Here is a 16,729-nt window from a genome sequence, read left to right on the forward strand (position 1 = left end):
ATCAGATCTAAGACTAAGCACAATCCAGTGTGCCTTGGTTATAGCACAGATAAGCTAAGTAAAACAATTTTTAAATGGCAAATTTGCAAGATGTCAGCTGTTGTGTGGTTGTTGTTTTTTCCCCACACATTTTATTTGCTAATACTAAGTTATAGTGCTGACAGATTACAGAATATAGATTATGATTTTTTTTTTTGTAAACAAGCCATACTAAACTCTGATCTTGGATCTGATCACTCAGATAGGCTTGGGCCTGGTTAGCACTCTAGATGCATCAGGTTTTTCTTAAAAATCACACTTGCTGCAACACAAGGATGGTGGCAGTGGGTTTTATTTTTTGGTCCAGAATGTGTGGACTCTACTGAATATTGTTGTAAAAAGCATGAGTTCTTGCATCTTTTTGTAGATCCAGGAAATGGTAATCATGACCCTGGAATTCTGGGCCCAACTTTGCACTTCTCCATTATTTCTTTACAATAGAGACAGAACTTAATCACTTGGACTCTGATCTCGTTTTTCTGTCTAATTTTAGGGCAGCCAAAGCTCTTCAGCTGTGGAGCCAGCAGCTGCTCAGCTTTTTTGTTGATTTGATTTATAATAATAGTGAATTTATATATTTCCTCCACCCTCCAAAGATGCTGAGCAGCCACCACTCCCACAAATGCTACTGGAAGTGGAGAGCGCCTGCCATCTTTGAATTGGGCCAAAACCAGTTTGCTGACCCCTCAGAAGGGGGTTTGAGTGCTGCAGTCTTTGCTTTACCATTAACTTTATCTTTTCGTTACAGGCAGATCCACGTTTTGTGTGGAATGGGCATCTTCTTAGAGAATTTGCTGCTCAGCCAGAGGTAACCTATACTAGAAGTTAAGCTTTAGGGCTGAGATGTACTTTCTTCCAGACAAATGGAATCTCTGTGGTGATTTTTTTTTTTTTTTTTTTTTTTTTTTAGCTCTGTGTTAAGTCTTATTTCACATGGCCAGAAGAGTGGCAGATAACTTCTTGGGGTACTTATACACGTTTTTGTCCTGTGACACATTGGAGATCTGCTGCTTTGCTGACTTGATTAAGCAAGTCTGCTCTGCTCGCAAACTGATGCGATGCGAACCACACTGCTCTGTGTGCAGGTGTATAAGTGGCAAAATGTGCACATAGAAAATGTCAGTGGTGTGCTTTTAAACTAAAGCACCCCCTGTGTTTCAGTTCAAAAGTGTACTGCCTCCACTTTCTCAGTGCTGGCATGTATTTCGCTTCTTATACAACTGTACGGACTCTAAATGAAGACATTTCTTCAATGTCTTGCTTTTAGACATTCTTTCTTAAATAAGACACAAGGAGCTAGTTAAGTGATGGATGGAAGATGATAGCATTGTACGCATGAATTTTAGGGGGGGTGGGGAGAGAACACCTGTGAAAAGCCAAGACAAACCAAAATAGAAAAGCAGGAAACCTTGCAAAAAAGGATATAACTGGTACGCACAGGAAAGGAAGCCAAAACATCTGATCTGCAGCTGATTCAACATCAATTATCAGAGCATTATAAACAAATGTGGAGAAACTTAAAGCAGCATTAAGAAGACTTTGAATTTAGAAATTGAAGAGAACAAAAGGTTTTAGATATTCTGGATTTCTAAAAATGTGTAGCAGGGGTAAAAATACAAATCAAATAGCTTTATATTTTTCTTTAGATGAGGGTTCGTGACTTGATCCTAATAACCCCTTATTTAATGCAAATGGCCATATTGCCCATACATGCTAATCTCCTAACAAACACCGAAAATGGGCTTTTAACAAATTTGTGCAGTTTGTACACTTACACTGCTGCTCTTAGGGAGACAGAAGTATCACAGCTTGGACAGAAGCTACCAGAGTCTTGATAGCAACCTTGATGATGAAGTATTTAAGATGGTTTTCATGCCAATGAGTCATGATAAAGACAACAATTTGCAGCATCCTGTTCAAAACTACAGTGAAATAAATGGGATTCTTTTTCGTTAACTTATGGATTTGACTTAAGCCTCAGGCACAGGTACAACTCTGCTGTGTTTATCAAAGGTAAATACATTTTCTGGAACAACTGCCTCATTTCTTTGACACAGCTATGAGTTTGGTCATCTTCCCTTAGAATTGCCTGACCTGGTTGTAAGGCCACTTTTAACACTGGCCTTTTGCTAAATGTAAGCCTTCACTTTTCAGATCAATTCCACAAGTAGTTGTAAGTTTTTAGAGAAACAAACATGTGATGCAGTAAACTCTAATGCAAGTCAGACTGTACAAATAATTGACTGGTCATGCACAACTCTTTGCTAAGCACTATGAATGACTGCTTTGTTTCCTAGTAGCTTGAAGTACTAAGAACTTAAACTTAAGGTCATGGAGAAGAACTTCACGTTTGGTGCTCCTCCCCCCCCCCTTTGACTTCTGCTTCTCAATCATGCACTACATGCTTATTTATGCATAGGAAAAATTAATACAATGGGAGATGCTGAGTTTCTTCAGTTGTCAAGTCAAAGCTTTCTTTTTTCCATTGATACTGAATAAGACTGCCTTTAAATTGGCAAAACTGAGATGTACAGACAGCTAGGACCACTACAGATGTCAAAAGTGCTCTGTCTTATGGCAGCTACACTGCCTGGCATTAAGGCACACTTGTATATTTACTGCACCTGCCTCTTGCACAATACCAGCTGTAATTCCACCTTTACTGCTGCAACTGCATTATGAAATGAAAGGTGAAGACTATCTGCCACGCCAGAGAGTATGTGGTGCCAGGCAACTTGAAAGACTGAACTTCTTTTGGAAGAGGAGTATGAAGTAGGGAAGAAGGCTCTTGATCTTGTTTGGGAGCATGTGTGAATTCAGCAGAGCTACTCTTCTAACATCTTGTGGTGACTTGCAGTCTAATTCACATCCTTTTTATTTTTGCACTTTAGGAAAATGTGTGGCCTTAGTGACAAACCCCATTATAACAAATTAAACTAAATACTAATTGGTGAAAAGGGCAATAGCCTACCTTATTTGTTTTGGACAGCTGCACACAGTCCACATTCTATATCTCAATTAATTAAGACTTGTTTTAAATTATTCACATAGGCTATACAGTGTTTCTTAGCTAAGACTTGTGTTGTTGGTTATCCTCTCTCATCTAACAGACTAGATTACAGTCAGTGTAGGACATGAACAAGTAGTTACTAAAAACATATCAATATGGGAGAACATATAGCTTGTTTGTGATAAAAATACTTCAATTTAGAAATGCAAGTGCAAATGGCCATTTATATTCCAAAGCAGTCTGCTATTGCTTATGTCACTCAGTAGTATCTTTGGAGAATATTTTTGTTTAACTGAATGAAGACAGGTTAAATAAGCTTTCATACTAACTTATAGCAAAATCTAAATACTTGCGTTTATGCAAAGAAATTGCTTGTTTAGAAAACATCTAATTATTCATTGTTTAAAGGCCCAGTTAACAACCTCAGAACTTCCCTGTACAACATTTGCTTTTTGCTAGAGATTGCTATGCTTGTTGTTTATCTTTTTCTTACTTTTATATATCCAGGTACCATGTTGTTAATAAAATAGGTAAAACATTTCACATGTGCCGTACAATATCCTTTTTATTTCAGATCCATAGGTTTGCTACTCCAGTGATGCATGGATGTATCCTTTTTAAGTGTTGTTGCAATTTTAAATTGCCTTTAAGTATACTAAATCTTTGTGAAGATACTCGAAGTTGATTTAAGTTTGTAACTCAGAAGCATAAAATAGTGCTGGAGAGGGAATTATATGTTAATTTTAATTAAGAAGTCTAGATCCATTAAATAACATTGCAGAACATAGGGCACCCTGTAATAATACTGTTTATAGGCCACATTTTGCATTCAGATGAGCTGAAAATAGGAGCAAGAATTCTGATTTTTAATATTTAACACTGTTCATACTTACAAGAAACTTTATTTTTATATAAATAAATAAATAAATAAGCAAGCTCCCTAGTGGGGGTTAGTCTCTTAGACTAAACATGACTTAATAACTTCTTGCTTCATCCACAACTTGCTTGTATGCCTCTAAAGGTACTTATACCTAACATACTTAAGTGGACAGATGAGGATCTGTTGAATGACATCTTATTTAAAAGAATAAATCTTTCCTGTAAAGATGTAGACCTGGCGAGATACTTAACAAGTCTGTTTGAGGCTGTTAACTTAAAGCAGTCCTGGCTCATAGGAGATTTTTGCCCTTCTGCTCATCTCAGAGGAAGTACACAGAATTGAAAATTACAAGAATCCTTCTCCAGCAGTGCTATAATATTAAAACTGTCCCTTTATAAAAATGATGAATGCAGAAGAACATGCATCTTTCCCATCACTCCAACCTGACCTGATACGTTAGGTTGGTTATAAACGGTGTTGCCCGCAGGAAACTTGGATTTCTAATAATCCAACAGGCTGTTGAAAAGTCCAAGTAGAGCCGCAACTGGATGACATTTTGTTGACTTTGGCTAAACAATGAGTAAGGCACCAAAAAGTATGTTCTGTTTCTCAGTATTTCCTTATTGTTTCAGTTTTTCTTTATTGGGGATTTTTTTTTTCCTTCGGTCACAATTCTGAAATTGTGTTTGAATACAAAGAGATGGATAGAGCTTGGTAACAGAACTTTTTATGTACGTAAGCAGCTGTTATACAAGACATAAAGATATTTTCCTGGAAGACTGGTCTTCTGTCTTTTAAAGAGAGAAGTAGCAGAAGCAAGGTAGTTAACTGACTTTAAGATGAAACTTGATAAATTTGTGGAAGGAACTATACTATATGATCGACTGCAATAGCAGTAACTGGGCTCAGTGACTCATTCCTTCATGTCCTGTGTTCTTAAGATATGTTTGAGACTAATCCTATCCTTTGCATCAGGGAAAGAGGACTTTAAACTGCTAGGTTTTTTGGGTTTGTTAATTTGCCGCCTTTAATATTTATTATGCGCATACCAATACTGGAGTTGAACAGCAGAGTTTAATATTAAAAGTTGGTAAATATTTTTGTCAGTGAGGTAAAAATATTTTTGTCAGTGTGTACCTATGCATTGTCAAGTGATGTTATGCTTATTTGCTTGCTTCCTTTTTTTATTAAAAATGCTATGGCAAACAATTGCAAAAGTTTGTTCCTTAACATGTCTCTCATCAGTTATAACTATGAACTCTTGTTCCATTAATGGAAAGTGTTTTGACTGGCTACTTATTTCCAGAAGAAGCTGTTTCAGAGCTGGGGTACGCTACTACGTGCGAGGTATGACAATATAATCTGATATAATGCAATGACCATTTGAGAAGTCACTCTAACTTCAAGTAGAATAATTTTTATTTTTTTTTAACAACTTATGCTACTAGTTGATTAGTTTCTGATGACTGATGAAAACTTGTGCCATACCATCATTTTCCATTTCACTCTTAATTTATGTCCAGAAATTTCTGGGACTTTAATGTGGCTCATTACATGTAGATGTGTTTACTTAACAAATTGCATCTCTCCATTTGTTGCTCCCAGAGGTATTATTAAGTTTCTTTTGAGGTAAATAGCATAGTAAAGTAATGCATTTGAAAGGCAGTCATTTTTAATGTTTCACCTGATGTTAATTGCTTCACTTTTTAAAGTTTGTACTAACTATAAATACTTTCCTGTAAAAAAAAAAAAAAAAAAAAAAAAAAAAAAAAAAAAAAAAAAACTTTACAAAAACAGATTTTGTCTCATTTATAATCAAATAAAGTTAAGCTGTATATTTACAAAGCGATAGTTAACCAGCTCTTGGGGAGGGGGTACAGGTGTGCTAATATCCGTGAGGTCTTAATGTTGCTTTTACTGTATGCCTTCCCCAACTGTTTGAGGCTCAGTGGGCAGCTAGACTGAAATACTTCGTCCTTAACATACTTTGTATGTTTATGTTTTTAGGTGTATTCATGAGGAAGCATGCATACATATACGGTTTCTTGTTCATTTGGAAATACTTTGTTGCCTAGGCTCTGGCATCTTTGGAAATTTAACATTTTAAAAGTTGTGCTCTTAAAATGCACACACACCCTGCTTTGGTCTGTGGGCTGACAAAGTATGAAAAGGTGGGGGGGTGGAGGGGTAGCAAATATGTCTTCTATAGAAATAACTTTCCATCTTTTTTTCTGGCCATTCTGTAGAACTGTTACATTCTGGAAAGACCTCAGTACTGACTTAAAGTAATGTTGTGACTGGCTGTGAGCTGGAATCTTGTGGTGTTTGTTCCCCCTAATACAGGTATTGATTCAGAAGGACATGCAGCTAACTTTGTTGAAACAGAGCAAATTGTACACTACAAAGGGAGCAAAGCTTCATTTGTCCAGGTAAAATTCAGTGTCTTGTCAGCAGGGATCCGGGTTTTCCATTTCCCATGGAAAAGTGGAGAAAACACAGATTTTCCTTTTTAGCAGGGAAACCTGCAGATTTTCCCCTTTTCTTGTAAAGAGTCCGGCAGGCTAGCTGAGTTACAGCCTGCAGAGCGTACCCCATGGCATGGTGGCGGAGGGGCATCACTGGTTCCCCACCTCAGCTCACTCTGGCCACTCCCAGGAGCAGGGGGGAGCGAGGACAGTGATGCCCCTCTACAGGCTGCACAAGCCTGCCCAGCTGGTGGGGGGAGGGGTGGCTCACACACAACCACTGTCATCACCACTGCACTGCCACCCCTCGTGCCACTTGCCCACAACTGGCAGCAGGAAAGCCATGGTACGTGGCGTGGTGGTGATTGCCACATGTGAGCCCCTCCTTCCTCTCCTACCAGCCGGGCGGGCATGTGCAGCCCGCTCAGCCCTGCTCTGGGCAAGCAGTGCAGGGCACGGCAGTGGTGCTGGCGGCTGCTGTGTGCGGTGTTGGGGCAGCCGCTGCCAGCAGCAGTGGCGCGGTGGTGGCCAACACGCCCTGTGCTGCTTGCCCCGAGCAGGGCCAGGGGGGCGAGGGCAGTGGTGCAGTGGCGACCACTGCGTGCAAGCCTTGCCTCTCCCCAGGCCAGGCGGCTTGTGTGTGGCCCGCAGCAGGGCACCGCTGCCTTTACACCCCCCTGTCCCCCTCCTGGGAGCTGGCACAGAGGTGCACTCCTCCCCTCCACCCCCATTCTCGATCTGCCCCTAACCCCTTCCTTCCCCCTCATCCACCCCACACACCTACCTGCTTGGGGGGGGGGCAAGGGTCTGCCTGGGTCTGTGCCTGCATGTGTGGGGCTAGGGGGGTGTAAGGGGCATGAGCAGGACTGGGGAGGCTGTGGTGGGGGGGAAGTGAGGGACACTAGCAGGGCCAGGGGAGGCCTGTGGTGAACCTTTAATTTTTATCGTAGATTTTGGGGTTTTTTAATCAGAGAATTTTGTGGTTTGTTTGTTTGTTTTGTTTTTATCAGGGAAAACCAGAATCCCTGCTTATCAGACTGGATTGTGTGACTAGTTAAATTCACAAGGGAAATCTTACTTGCCTCCTGACATATATATTTATTTAGCTTGCTATACCTGTAACAAGGAAATATCAGGAGAAGGCAACAAGCAGGATTTGAAGTTGCATCTTTTAATTAAGATTCTCTTTCCTTCTTGTCTTGCAGACCCGTGGATCGATTCCTTTCTTCTGGTCACAGAGACCAAACCTCAAGTATAAACCAAAGCCACAGATCAGTAAAACAGTAAATCATGTATGTGACTCTTCAACTATATGAAGCTTTAATGTATCCCAGGGCTATGTAGAAAATGGCAACAAATTAAATTGCTCATTTCTGCACATGTGCATTATGCTATTTTAGTTAAAATTGGTATCTAAATTGTGATTGATAGCAAGAGACTTGGTATTGCAGTATGTCAATGTATTGGCCTTTTTTACTCTCAAACTCCAGTTCAGAGCTTGAATGTGCTCAAGAGTACTAGCATAGTCATTTCATCTGGCTTCTCACTTTTTGTGTACAGTTGGATACATAGTTTAATGCTCTCTACCACGTTTAGCCTGTTCAAGAAAAAGGTCTGTATTTTACTATGACTGATACACTTGTGCTTCCATTAAGATTGCAGTGTTACTTTTCTCTTCTAGATGGATGGCTTCCAAAGACATTTTGACTCGCAGATAATAAGCTATGGAAAACAAATGATCGTTAACTTGGTATGCCTTTTTTTAATTGCACCATTTAATTAAATTGTTGGGTTTTTTTCTCTCTTTGAACAAATGTGATTACTATTGCCATTTTAACTTTTCACAGGTTAACCAGAAGGGCTCAGAGAAACCTCTTGAACAAACATTTTCAAAAATGGTAAACAGCATGGGAAATGGAATGGTCAGGTACATGTAAACAGAAATTGTATATGGATATACACACATCTTAAAAGCCCTAATAAGATCAGGAAGAACAAGAGTTATAGTAACGGTATCATATGGATCATAAAAGTTCTGCAGAATTCTTGTGTCTCTGTAGAGGAGACCAGAGTCATTAAACAACAGGGAAGAAATATGTTTCTAGTAAAAATTAGAAGCATTGTAAACTGTCAAAAAGTATGATCTAGTAAATGGAGGACACATCAAATGACAGACACCAAAAGTAGTTAAACATATAGCCTGGGTAGAGTAAATGGGCTAAAGGAGAGTGGATATTAAGAGATGAGACTTGGCAATAAATGCCCATGCTCAAAATTAATTTTGGGAGCGTATACACAACAAAAATATGCTCATGTCTAACTTAAAATGATCTTGGTAATCTTCCCTTGGTTTCTTTTTAACCCCAACTTTGAGTGTAGCAGGCATGTTGTTATAATAATTGCCATGAATCCATAGCATTTCCCCACAACACCGATCTTGCCTAAGGGATTTTGGCATACCAGTATTGGCAAAGATGTCCATGAGCATAAAATGGAATTCTTGTTTTAAGTTCTGTAGAAGCTGTTCATGTGTATTTTGGGGGATAAAATTAAGCTAGCAATGCGGTTAGCCTTATTTGTGTAGTATTTATCTGTCTTTAAAGAGAATTATTAGTTGTTTCTTCATTTAGTTAATTCAGAAGGCTGTAATGGAGTTGCATATCACTCCCATTCTGCCATGCCTTCTAGCTTCTTCTGTGTCCTAAAGAGAATGCATGGTGTGCCATAGATGTTCCTATATTGCAAGGGTGGGTAATTGATTTGGACTGGAGTGCCATTTAAGGAGTTTTGGTGAACTCTCTGCAGCGGCCAGCAGGCTGGATAGGATCAGTTGGCAAGCTGGATATGGCTTGTGGGCTGTATTTTGCCCACTCCTGATATATCATCATGTTGAAATACAAGGGGGTAGACGCTTTTAAGACCACACTTTGGGGACAGGTTTTTATTCTATTTTTTGAGGCTAGTATTTGTTTATTTCAAAACTAAGTAGACTGGAATTTTTCTTGTGCACTTTTCTGCTGCAAATAGAAAATCCAATCCAATTTTGTAGTAATCCAAGTGTAAAATCCCATAGCTTCTATTTTTTTTTAAGATGACAACATTGGACATTCAAATAGCTGAGCATTTTTTAAGTCTGGGCACTTGAATCACTTTATGTGGCATTTTATCTGCAATCTTAAATCCGTTCACAATTCATCTTCCCAACCTACACGAACAGTCATTTCTCCTACACGTTGTCTTGTAAGTCTGGCAGGTATTCTCATTTGGACTATAAAGCACTTCTGGATGGGGACCATATCTTAGCTGAAAATTTATGAAGCATGTTCACATTATTGTATGACGAATACTCTACATGCAGTGACTCCTAAATCGCTCCTTTCTACCTACAAGCAATAATTTATTAACAAAACAATTTAAAATAGTTTGTATCAAGTAATTGCACTGATCAGATGCGTCTTTGCTATGCAGAATGTCCAAGGCTCAGTTCCTGTTCTAGGTGTCTAGAGCCTGGTCTAGCAAAGTGTGTGGGTGCATTGCCATGGTAATGTACTCAAGATCTGGAGGGAAGAGGTGAGAAATGTCACACCCCAACACTGCATTGTTTTTGTCAGAGGTGCACTGAATGAAGTTACTTGGGAAAATGGCAGAGGGAAAGGTTCTTCAAAACTTCAGATGAGCGGTTGGATTGCTTTCCAGCACACTTCTGGGAAAATAAGTAGCAAAGTAATTTTAAATTTGCTGAACATATAGCTTCCTTGCTGTACTTCCAGACTGGTTATCTAAAAGTGCAGAAGCTTCTTTCCTCAAGACGTACATAGTGATGTTTCAGAAACGTATAAAAGGCCAGAAAATGCACCCACTAATACTTGACAGAACCCTGTCTTATTTTTAGTTACTGAATATGGATGTATAGAAAAAGGAGGTCTCCTTAAGAATTTACTAACATCAGACATTAGCTGGAATTTAAAGCTGTATTGTACCAAATTAGATTTTTATTTTCTGTGGCTTCCTTTTGAATAGATATGTAGCATTTGACTTCCATAAAGAATGCAGTCGAATGAGGTGGGATCGGCTCCAGATTTTGTTGAATCAACTAACAGAACAACAAGACGAGTTCAGGTAGGACTGTCGGACATCTAGCAATTCTCTGCTGCGTTAACAAAGTTGACTGGTATTTTTTTTTGTGTGTGGGAGTCTTACTGGCCTACACCTCAGATGTGTTTAAGTAAATATTTTTAAAGATTGATGCCTTCAAATCTGTGTAGTCTCTTGTGCTGGGAAGCAAACTGAAGGCTTACGTGGTTGAAAATGCTTCATAGTTTGAGGTACCTCTGAGTAATTGTAGGCAGCTGAGCAGTGTGGGGAAAACTTAATTTGTATTTCTTGGTGACGGGATTGACTGCTAGGCCTATACCTTGGCCTCTAAATTATATGCAACTTAAGGGGTATTTCTTTTTTCAGTATAGAATTTTCAGACCCACCATTTATTTATTGTTACATGTAACCTTCTGTTTTTTGTTTAGCCTTTACAAAAGCTAGATGGCAGCAAATGTTTAACTTCATTCAATCATTCCTTTGCACAGGGTTCACTTTAGATATGTATTTTCATGTTCTGTATGATTAGCAGTTGCTTAAAGCGTTTAGTCTCTAGTTTGCACTACTTCTCCTTAGTCTATGAAGGCAAAATGATTTACTTTGTGGTTCTGCATCTTCAGAGACCTAAAATGCAGTAAGTGTTTTGAAAGCTATATACTCTATACAAATACTGACTCTGCAGTATGAGGGACAGCCCACTGAAATATTTGTCTGTTTCCTTTATAACTATAAAACCATTTACTTAATCTAACAAAATCACAGCAGTGAGGACTGCAGTCAGATTGCCAAGAACGGTCACTTATTGGCTATGCTGCATATTCAGTGCCTCTGCAAGATGAAAAGGAAGCGGATATTGAGTTTTAAGTTTAACCACAGCAGTGAAGAACTTAGTATGGAACGAAGATTGTTTTGGATTACTGAAAACACCATATAAAAAGTGTGTGGTTGTAAAATGGTGCAAGGAGGACTGGCCATCTACTGTATGCATTTTGATGTGCACATTTTAACATCGTGTACACCTCTAGTTATTTTCTAGTTGATTCTGATGGTAAAGTGGTGACTCAGCAAGAAGGTATATTTCGGAGTAATTGCATGGACTGCCTAGACCGGACAAATGTGATTCAGAGCCTTCTAGCACGCCGCTCTCTCCAAGCCCAACTTCAGGTAAAGATTTTTTTTCCCTACTGTTTCTAATTAAGAGCAAGGTGTGGATGGAGAGGGGCTATTATGTCTTCCATCTGGGATCAAGTATGCTTGCTTTTTTGTAGTAAGTGTGTGCGCAACAGTTGTGTTCTTTAAGTATTAACAACTTTAAAATTTGAAATGTTTAGGTCTTAGTTGGGAGAGACAGCTCTTCCATGTGTAAACATAACGGATGGTTTTTCTCTAATGAAATCCTATGGATGTTTTTGTTCTAGAGGTTAGGTGTTTTGCACGTTGGACAGAGAATTGAAGAACAAGCAGAATTTGAAAAAATTTACAAAAATGGTACGTTAGGACTGAGTTACATGCCTATTTTGAAGTAAAGTAACATAAAGTTAAAATAGTAGTAATAATGTTTCTCTCTTCACAGCTTGGGCTGATAATGCAAATGCTTGTGCCAAACAATATGCTGGAACTGGTGCCTTAAAGACAGACTACACGAGGCAAGTCAGAGGCAGCATTTTGGTTCTGAGAACAGGACATAATAATAACTTTTAATACTGATTTTCAGTTTTCTAGGCATATACTAGTTGCAAAGCTGTCCTAAAAGTGTCTGGTAGAAAGCTAATTCTTTGTCTCCTCCATTAAAAAAAAAAAAACACGCCAGACAATAAAGCCAACATATTTAATGATCTCTTTGCCTCCATCTTCCTAAGCAGGGACCGGCACAGCCACCCCCACCTCCACCCCCTGCTGGGCCCCCCTCAAGCCCCAGGGGAGGCGTACCTAGGCCAAGGGTTAGTGAGGAACTAGTTGGGGAGCTTCTGGAGGGATTGGATGTATTCAAGTCAGCCGGTCCAGACGATCTCCACCCTAGAGTACTAAAAGAATTGGCTGAGGTCATTGCAGGACCCCTGGCGCGGCTTTACGAGCACTCATGGTGCTCTAGTGTGGTGCCAGAGGACTGGAAGAGGGCTAACGTGGTTCCCATCTTCAAAAAGGGGAAGAAGGAGGACCTGGGAAACTATAGGCCAGTTAGTCTTGCTTCGATCCTAGGCAAGCTGTTCGAGGAAAATTATGCTGGCACACATCCACGAGGGGCCAGCAAGGGATTTCATGCTTAGGGGCAACCAACACAGGTTCATCAGTGGCAGGTCCTGTCAGACCAACCTGGTGGCCTTCTATGATCAGATCACCAAATCATTAGATGCAGGGGTAGCAGTGGACATAGTCTTCCTGGACTTTTGGAAGGCATTCGACACTCTCTCTCACCCTGTTCTCATTAAGAAACTGGGGGACTGTGGTGTCGACACCCACACAGTCAATTGGGTCGCCAACTGGCTGGAAGGCTGCACCCAGAGAGGTGGTGGATGGGTCATTTTCATCCTGGAGGGATGTGGGCAGTGGGGTTCCGCAGGGCTCGGTTCAACATCTTCATCAGTGACTTGGACGAGGGGGTAAAAAGCACCCTGTTCAAATTTGCTGATGACCCTAAGATGTGGGGGGATATGGGCACTCTAGAAGGGAGCAATAGGCTACAGTCAGACCTAGACAGGTTACAAGGGTGGGCGGATGAGAACAGGATGGGATTCAACACTGATAAGTGCAAAGTGGTGCACCTGGGGAGGAAGAACAAGCACCATACCTACAGGTTGGGGAACTCCCTTCTTGTCAGTACAGAGGCAGAAAAGGATCTTGGAGTCATCGTTGACTCCAAGATGAACATGGGCAGGCAGTGTGGGGGTGCAGTCAGGAAGGCCAACTGCACCGTGTCATGCATCCACAGATGCATCTCGAGCAGGTCCAAGGAGGTGATCCTCCCCCTCTATGCGGCACTGGTCAGGCCAGGCCACAGCTGGAGTACTGCGTCCAGTTCTGGGTGCCGCACTTCAAGAAGGATGTGGACAACATGGAGAGGGTCCAGAGGAGGGCCACTAGTATGATCAGGGGACAGCAGGGCAGGCTCTATGAGGAGAGGGTAGGGGACCTGAACCTGTTCAGCCTCCACAAGAGAAGGCTGAGGGGGGATCTAGTGGCCTGTTACAAACTAGTCAGAGGGGACCAGCAGGCATTGGGGGAGTCACTGTTCCCCTGAGCACCGCCAGGAGTGACCAGGAATAACGGTCACAAGCTGGTAGAGGGTAGATTTAGGCTAGATATTAGGAGGTGCTACTTCATGGTCAGGGCAGCTAGGGTCTGGAACCAGCTTCCAAGAGAAGTGGTGCTGGCTCCTACCCTGGGGGTGTTTAAGAGGAGGTTAGATGAACACCTTGCTGGGGTCATTTGACCCCAGTACTCTTTTCTGCCATGGCAGGGGGTTGGACTAAATGATCTACTCAGGTCCCTTCCAACCCTAGAAACTATGAAACTATGTGGGGGGGGGAAGGAAAAGAAGAGATATGCAATTAATTTAACATAGAATATTTTCTACCATACAACAAAATAGGACATTCTTATTCAATTTTCTAGTCAAATCATTTGACCCTCTTTGCTTAATTGTATCTGATTTGAAAATCTAATGCCATTAGCTGAAATGTGTTGAGGCAGCACCAAATGGTAGCATCATCCTCTTAGCCATATCAAGTTTGTATTTATACTATAAGAGCAAATGCCTGGATCAGGGAGAATCTTAGGCTCAAACTTCAATATATTTAATATCTTTCCACTTAGAATGCATCTTTAATGTGTTGACAAACTTTTTTTCCCCACCTCCTTTATAGAACTGGCAAGAGAACTCAGTGGGGCCTAATAATGGATGGCTGGAACTCATTAATACGTTACTATAAGAATAACTTTTCTGATGGATTTAGACAAGTAAGTAGGTTTTTTGTTTTTATTTTTGCAGAAGGTGGTTAGTAACTATTGTTCTATATCCTTAGTGTATATGTTTCTGTTCCAGGATGCTATAGATCTCTTTCTTGGAAATTATTCAGTGGATGAAATAGAACCTTCCAGCCCTCTACATATCAAGAAAGACTGGAAATTTTTAGCTGTGAGTATTTAATGCATTTGGTTCACATTTTGGAAACCATGGGTGCCTATACACAAATACAGAGGCTGCTGCTATGCACTGGAACAGCGACTGTGTGTCAGAACAGACTCAATTAATCGAGTGTGGCAATTGCCTCACTCCAGCAGCCTCCTGCGTCTTATGTATCAGCATCCCCATGCTGAAAAAATGGCAGGGGTGCTTGAGCTAAAGCTCAAATAAGCTTTAGTTCAAATGCCCCCACTGCCATTTTAAGCACAGGGATGCTGATGCATGAGACATAGCAGCACTTTAATTGTCTGGCTCTGACAGCTACTCTAAAGTGCTGTCCCCTCCCACCACCCTTGGAGCACACATGAAAGTATCCAGTGTCCTTTCTTTCACTTGCTTTATTGAACATTTTTTTCCTGCTTGTAGGGGAATTGAGCTTAGGTCAGGGCTATTCAACTTCTAAGCAACTGGAGGCTGTAAGCTGTGAGCCCCACTGGGGAGGGCTGCACCAAGGTGTGCCACTGGCCCCAGGACTGAGCACTGTGTAGACTTCCCACCATGGCACTGCATGCCTGTGTAGGTACCTCCCCTGCTGCTGCTGCTGCTGTACTGCTCAGGCACTTCCCCCTCTGCTGCTGCCATATTGCCCTGCCCTGTGAGGAAGGAAGGGGAAGTTGGGGGAGGGAGGAAGAGCTTGCAGCCCCCAGCTGCTGCTGTTGCTGCCAGAGCAATAGCAGAGAATGGTGCTTGGGCAAGAGCCTGGGGGCAGCAACTTAGCCCCTTGCTGGCCTATGGGCCCCCAGTTGGACAGCTCTGGTGTTGGTCATCTCTGGTGTTGGTCATCAGCTCTGGCAAAGCTGCTGGAGGACAGAGAGGCCCTTTGGCTAGGTGTACCTAGGTCTGTTCTCAGTCCCTTCTACTTACCAAGGAGATGAGGTCTGAAAGGCTTAAACATCCTCTAAATTGGGGCTGCCCAACTTTCAAGTATTTGGGGACCCTAGCGGAGGCCATACCAGTGGGGGCCAGAGGAATCTTAGCACTTTCTGCTGCCCCACTACATCATATTTTCCAAATCTTTCTGTTGCACCACACTCCCAGGTGCCCTGACTTACCCTTGCCTTCCTAGCAGTAGGCTCCTTTGCTGCAGCATGCCATCTGGGCACACTTGTCTGTGGATTCCCTGACAAACCATTTTATCATGGGACAAAGCACAGTTGTTCAGACCTGCATATCAGTCCCAGGACAAAACCTGAAAAGGTTTAATGGAGTAAGAAGTGCTAACAGTTTGTTCTGGGACATTGTGAAGTGCGTTTGAATGTTTGGTTATCCCAGGATTGTATAATTGAATCGGTGGCAAAAAAGGAGCAGTGCATTCAGCCACTCCCTAAATGCAGATTGGAAGGGTGATATGTATTCATGCCAATCCTGGGACCCTTCTATTCCAGGACAAATGTAGGCAGTTTGTCTTGGGACAAATGAAGTGGCCTTTGAAGCATAATTTAGACTTCTCTGAAATTCAGACCAACTACAAGGGTCATTTTAAAAATCTTTGGAGGATTCTTTGAAAGGAAGGAAACTGGTTAACTTAATGGGTTTTTTCCTTTTCTCTTCAGTTGCCTATTATTATGGTGGTTGCTTTCTCAATGTGCATCATCTGTTTGCTGATGGCTGGTAAGTTGTGCTCCTTAATCCTTTTTTTACACAGTTCAGTGCAATTAACTGTTTAAAAAGTTGTTCAGTAGATATACGCTTGTTTCTCAGTTTACACCAAGTGGTTGTTCGAGTCATAGCTCCAGATTTGAAAATATACTTCTAAAATGGTACAAAGTCGGTTCTGCTCCCTTGGGTGGAGAAGGTCCAGGTGTTTTCATGGAGAAAACAGCAGAAGGAAGGCATCTGATTGTTTATTATAATATGGTGTGATGACTCCATTCTGTTTTCTTGATTTATGATGGTGACTTGAATGGGGCACTATCCATGGCCCTAAAGGACTTAATTTTTAATCCTGTAATATTTATCATTGGAACAGGATTACTAACCCTAGTAGCTACACCAAATATGGGCTGCTTCTGTTTGTGTTAGGTGGCCACTTAATGTCCCCAAACACTGTAGTATTG

The 16,729-nt window shown here is 41.2% G+C and overlaps 1 protein-coding gene across 1 annotated transcript in view; it reads left to right on the forward strand.

The window, feature by feature from the left end:
* SACM1L (SAC1 like phosphatidylinositide phosphatase) overlaps positions 1 to 16,729 on the forward strand; it is a 41,131-nt gene that overhangs the window by 21,918 nt on the left and 2,484 nt on the right. The window contains exons 6-19 of the mRNA XM_090046343.1: positions 788 to 847; positions 3,624 to 3,657; positions 5,175 to 5,276; positions 6,273 to 6,358; positions 7,600 to 7,686; positions 8,076 to 8,144; positions 8,242 to 8,321; positions 10,415 to 10,513; positions 11,515 to 11,653; positions 11,908 to 11,977; positions 12,063 to 12,135; positions 14,353 to 14,446; positions 14,532 to 14,624; positions 16,226 to 16,283. Of these exons, the coding sequence (XP_089902469.1) occupies positions 788 to 847; positions 3,624 to 3,657; positions 5,175 to 5,276; positions 6,273 to 6,358; positions 7,600 to 7,686; positions 8,076 to 8,144; positions 8,242 to 8,321; positions 10,415 to 10,513; positions 11,515 to 11,653; positions 11,908 to 11,977; positions 12,063 to 12,135; positions 14,353 to 14,446; positions 14,532 to 14,624; positions 16,226 to 16,283 (1,144 nt within the window). The remainder of the gene's footprint in view (positions 1 to 787; positions 848 to 3,623; positions 3,658 to 5,174; positions 5,277 to 6,272; positions 6,359 to 7,599; positions 7,687 to 8,075; positions 8,145 to 8,241; positions 8,322 to 10,414; positions 10,514 to 11,514; positions 11,654 to 11,907; positions 11,978 to 12,062; positions 12,136 to 14,352; positions 14,447 to 14,531; positions 14,625 to 16,225; positions 16,284 to 16,729) is intronic.

Source organism: Crocodylus siamensis, chromosome 5, assembly GCF_052110815.1.
Source record: "Crocodylus siamensis isolate JL-2025a chromosome 5, ASM5211081v1, whole genome shotgun sequence".
NCBI lineage: Eukaryota > Metazoa > Chordata > Crocodylia > Crocodylidae > Crocodylus > Crocodylus siamensis.